A 5,567-nucleotide genomic window follows, 5' to 3' on the forward strand; every position below is an offset into this window, starting at 1 on the left:
TTGTTGCTTTGTGTGATGACCTCTGATCTCTGCTACCTGATAATTGTCTGCGGGATGCCATAAAAGGCATTTCAATTAAAGCATCCCCTGATATAATGGATCTTTGGAAGCAAATGATTCTATATGTTTAAAGAGTTAATTGTAAAAATTAAATGTTGGGAGGATAGAAGGACACTACAACACTGCTGTCATGTTACTGCTATAACTCATAAACCTGTCTCTTGACTGAAAACTTAATGGTATGTCCATTATTGTATTTCATAAGGATGAAATATATTTATTAAGGAAAGGATTGTTTCTCACTGGTAGTAGTGAATGAAGAGTATTTTTTCAGAAACACAGTCTTAAAATATACCTAGGGTTCCAACTTAAATCTCAAAACTGTAATGTGAGAATCCATGTTGCTAGCTCCAGAATTGGTTAGACAGTCTGTGGTTTTTGACTGTAGATTATAAAGAAAATTGGAGAGTATGCTACTAATAATACTTAATAATACTTAACATTACTGAGTTTTTGGAGATGATGCAGAAATCTGACCCCTTGCTGTGTGTTCCAGTACAAGTACAAGGAAGGGTACCGCAAGCAGCTCGGGCACCACATCGGCGCCCGCAACATCGAGGACGATCCCAAGATGATGTGGTCGATGCACGTGGCCAAGATCCAGAGTGACAGGGAGTACAAGAAAGCCTTTGAGAAGACCAAGACCCACTTCAGTAGCCCAGTGGACATGCTGGGCATCGTGTTGGCCAAGAAATGTCAAGGCTTGGTCAGCGACATTGATTACAGGCACTACCTGCACCAGTGGATCTGCCTGCCAGACCAGAATGATGTTATCCATGCTAAGAAGGCCTATGACCTACAGAGTGATGTGAGTACTTTTTGATTTAATTTTTGGTGAGGAATGTATTTGGCATCTTGCATATTTAGATCCCACCATCACATGCCAGTGTTGTAGAAACAAATTTTCAGAATCCATTTTTTAGTTTCATGGCTTATGGCACCTCAAATCTCAAATATATCTTGTTACCTAATTGATATTTATATTAAATGTTGTCATTTCAGATTTTGGAGCTTTTCTCATTTCCATTCTGTGAAACCTGATTTTACTCTTAATAGAAATGATGTATTATCTTCCTAAGCCTTTCTCATGGGTTATGTATTTCTTTGAATGAAATGTTCATAGTGAGGTTATTTAACTGTGAAATGATGCACTCATAAATGTCATTATTATTATTATTACTAAAATAATCTCTGTGCTTGTATTTTGTCACAGAACTGCTACAAGTCTGACCTGCAGTGGTTGCGGGGCATTGGTTGGGTGCCCATTGGCTCCTTGGAAGTTGAGAAGGCCAAAAAGGCAGGAGAGGGCCAAGAAGGCAGGAGAGATCTTGAGTGAAAAAGCCTATCGCCAGCACCCAGACACCATCAAGTTCACCAGTGTCCCTGACTCTCTGGAGATGGTCTTAGCCAAGCACAATGCAGAGACCATGAACAAGGTGAGTCTTGATGATGCGACATGTCAGCAGCCTCCATCCAAACCCTGCAGAGAGAACTAGATTTGTAACTCTCACAAGCAATGCTCAAGTTTATAGAAGACATATTTTCAAATATTGTTCTCTGTTTATTTCTGTCAAGACTATTAAACCATGTAATGAAAGACTCAAATTTTTAATGCTGTTCTGCATATTTCAATTTAATCTTTTCTATGAGATGTCTATTCAGTGAGCAGTAATAATGCTTTGATTTATTCTTTACTCTGAAGTAATGTGCCAGTTTTCTAAGCGGTGTTATATTTCCTCAGATAAATTATCTTTTTAATAATGCATCTCTACCCAATTAAATCCATAACCCCTTATCCATGCTGTATTTCCTGTCATTTTACCTAGTATGCTCTATGTTTTATCTGATTATTGAGATATTACCTTGTTTTGGAATGCAGTATTAATCTCTTTATTCTTTCTCTAGCGTTTGTACACTGAAGCCTGGGATAAAGATAAGACCACGATTCATGTCATGCCTGACACCCCAGAAATCCTACTAGCTAAACAAAACCAATTACACTACAGTCAGGTGAGTCAAACTGATGAGTTGAGAGAGTTAGAGAATTTCTGAGAAGTGAAATTTTGGCCTCTCTGACTTTTAATTAATATTGTAATATTGTTGAGTTGTTTTGTTTCACAAATTTCCATCTCTGCTGCTAAAATCAGGGTTGTACTTTAGCTAGAATTTACTTCCAGAGCATTTAATTTGGGCTTTAAAATATATTCTCTACCATAAATAAGAAATCATTTCTACAGCAAAGTATGGAAACAAATACTTTAACTTTTAGAATATTCCTTTCATTGACTTCCCTAAATGTTTTCTTTTTTTTCCAGTTGTCTACATTATAATTAGAAGATTCTTGAAATCTGCATTTTTATTATTTTCTAGAGACTATAGAGCTGTGTTCAGTTATTTAAATTGTCTGAACATTAAGGGTATTGTTTAGGGACTTTCTTTTATCACACAGTTGTGCTTAACTGAAGCATAATTTTGTTTCTGAAAGAAAAAATATGGAAATTTTTCTTACAGAAAATGTACAAACTAGCTCTGGAGGAATCAAAGAAGAAGGGTCATGATTTGCGTTTCGATGCCATTCCTATTCAAGCTGCCAAGGCATCCAGAGAGATTGCCAGTGATGTAAGCAGTTTTTTTTTGTCATGTCTGTATGGATTTGGTAATAGAAAACAAATAGAATGTTTGTTCCATTATTTGTTAATGTAAACCCTTGTTTGTAAAACAAATACTGAAATCCAGTCATTTTACTGCATTCCTTTAGTGCATGAAAGGAATGGATAGCTCATATTTTTAAGCTTGAGATACAAATAATATATTTTTTAAAATTTTCTATATTTTATTAATTTATATTTTCAAGAAAATAATGAGGATTATTTTTGTGCCACCTGTAATACTTCCACTGATGTCCAGGGATGTTCAAGTGGGATGATCACTAAGATGTACAAGTCTGTGCTAGAGTTAGTCAAAATAATTTCTGATAATAGGAAACACTTTAAAATCTCTTCCCAAAATAAATACATTAGTAAATCAGTTCTAAAAGTTCTAAATAATTGTCTTTTCCAGTCAAAAAAAATACTTCTGTGGAAGTGTGTTATTGAAATTCAAAATATCTGAATACAAAACCAGGAAAAAAAAAATGGTTATGACAGGTTTTGCTTCTGGGGTGAGGAAATGTCACTAAGAGACAGAGGATAACAGTTTGTTATGCTCTGTGTTTGCCCATAAAGATTGGTATTTAAACTGTCAGTATTAAGACCAACTCAGACTATATTCACAAAGGTGTTTTGTCACAAGATTTTCAAACAAGTTAGTCTTTACCTTTTGATTTTAATAGTAAATGAATGCATCAAATTTGTTAGTATGTGACATTCAATGATCAATTAATTGAAATTATGATATAACTATATAGAAAATCAGGGATAATGCTGTTAACAGTAAAAACCCTTTTTACGTGAAAATTAATAAAACAGTAGAAAGACCCAAATCATCTTTTTCTTGAAACAAAATATGAATGATGATGTTAAACTTTGTGACTGATTTATACCTGTGCCACTTGACAATGGATATACTCCATTCCAGTACAAGTACAAGGAAGGGTACCGCAAGCAGCTCGGGCACCACATCGGCGCCCGCAACATCGAGGACGATCCCAAGATGATGTGGTCGATGCACGTGGCCAAGATCCAGAGTGACAGGGAGTACAAGAAAGCCTTTGAGAAGACCAAGACCCACTTCAGTAGCCCAGTGGACATGCTGGGCATCGTGTTGGCCAAGAAATGTCAAGGCTTGGTCAGCGACATTGATTACAGGCACTACCTGCACCAGTGGATCTGCCTGCCAGACCAGAATGATGTTATCCATGCTAAGAAGGCCTATGACCTACAGAGTGATGTGAGTACATTTGTATCTTTAATTTATCATTAAAGATACTGGGTCTTGCACAATATAATTTTTCAAATATATATAATATACTTAGTTGCTTGTGTCAGATGTTAAATGTCTAATATTGTGACATCAATTTTATGTTTACTCCTATTTTCTCTGTCTTCCACCTGAAGTGTAATTTGTGTGTAATGCTACTATTTGTTTAATTCTTCATTAACTCTGTTCTTTTTATTATTTGATAGTTATCTTAATGAATATTCAAAAATAACAATTGTTTGCAAAGCCTATTTGTGTGTAATGCTACTATTTGTGGAGTTCTTCATTAACTGTTATTTTTATTATTTGATAATTATCTTAATAAATCTTCAAAAATAACAATTGTTTGCAAAGCCATACCCTGCACCTCTGCAGGAATCTATACTCTTTTTGCGAGGATATTCATATTTATAATTTTTTAATTGTTAGATCACACTTGCACATAATGAACTTTCACTTTTTCTCAGGCTGTTTACAAATCAGACCTGGAATGGCTGAGAGGTATTGGATGGGTTCCCATTGGTTCCATGGAAGTGGAGAAAGCCAAGAAAGCTGGGGAAATCCTGAGTGAAAGGAAGTATCGTCAACCAGCAGACCAAATTAAATTTACCAGTGTGACAGATTCTTTGGCCATGGTCTTAGCCAAGCAAAATGCTGAGATCATGAACAAGGTGAGAGGGTTTTTTATGTTTTGTTGGTTTTTTTCAAATCACTACTATTACAAGTAACCAAAATTGTTCATGAGGTGAAAAATACAAAATACCAAGTAAGATTAAACACTTTTATTGTAGTCTGAGAGAAAATGAATGTCCAAATTCAGCCTTCCCACAAAAAAGGTCTTATAGAATAATAGAATAATTCATGGTGGAGAAGAGCTTTAAGGCAATCAGGTCCATTCATTAACCTAACTCTACCTTGTCCACTGTTAAATCCATGTCCCTTATCTCAGGCTGTGTCTGAACTGGACACTTAGTAAAATTGTGCAGACAGAAATTCACCTAAAGCACATATTTTTCAAGAGTAATATTAAATAATTTGGTGATTTTCCTGCTTCCTCCAGTACCAGCCGAACTCCTGTTTTTAAATTTATATTTTTTTAATATGTTTTTTTCTAATTTGTTAATGCTGCTTCACTATACAATGCTCATCTCTGACAGAACAGGCTAAATTTTTTTGCAGTTCTTAGACTATACTGTGAAATCTGCAGAAATGCCATTAGGGTGTGTCCTGAGGTGGTGGTGCCATGACCATGCTATAAGATAGGATGCTTAAGATGAAACAACTCACAGAGATATGGAAAAACAATGAATATAGTTTTCTTCTTTCAGCAGTTTCCCAGCAATCCTAAAACAATCAATTTCTGTGCCAGCTTAGCCTGAGAAATAATGAAGGACAAAGTTTCCTTCTTGAGCTGTTCTGAGAGAAGCTTTTCTACATCAGGGTACTCAAAACTTGCTTGGACTACCCCTCGCAGTTCATAAAATACAATGTTTGGACAAATGTATTAGTTTGGGTATCTTGTTCTGCTTCAAGAGTAATTTTATATCATGGATCTATGTTTTGAATACTGCCTTCAAACTTGCACTCTT

General features: G+C 35.4%; 1 protein-coding gene across 1 annotated transcript; it reads left to right on the top strand.

Annotated features, from left to right (window-relative positions):
* Positions 1-556: 556 nt before the first annotated feature.
* On the top strand, positions 557-4,649 carry NRAP (nebulin-related anchoring protein; the record flags this gene model as incomplete). Its single annotated transcript, XM_008949549.1, is given in 7 exon segments — positions 557-868; positions 1,274-1,348; positions 1,350-1,496; positions 1,966-2,070; positions 2,572-2,679; positions 3,637-3,948; positions 4,446-4,649. Coding segments are annotated over 7 exon segments (1,263 nt in total), but the record flags the coding sequence as incomplete, so codon positions are not given.
* Between the last annotated feature and the right edge of the window lie 918 nt (positions 4,650-5,567).

The sequence above is a fragment of the Merops nubicus genome, unplaced genomic scaffold (assembly GCF_000691845.1).
Source record: "Merops nubicus isolate BGI_N331 unplaced genomic scaffold, ASM69184v1 scaffold28910, whole genome shotgun sequence".
In the NCBI taxonomy this organism is placed as follows: Eukaryota; Metazoa; Chordata; class Aves; order Coraciiformes; family Meropidae; genus Merops; species Merops nubicus.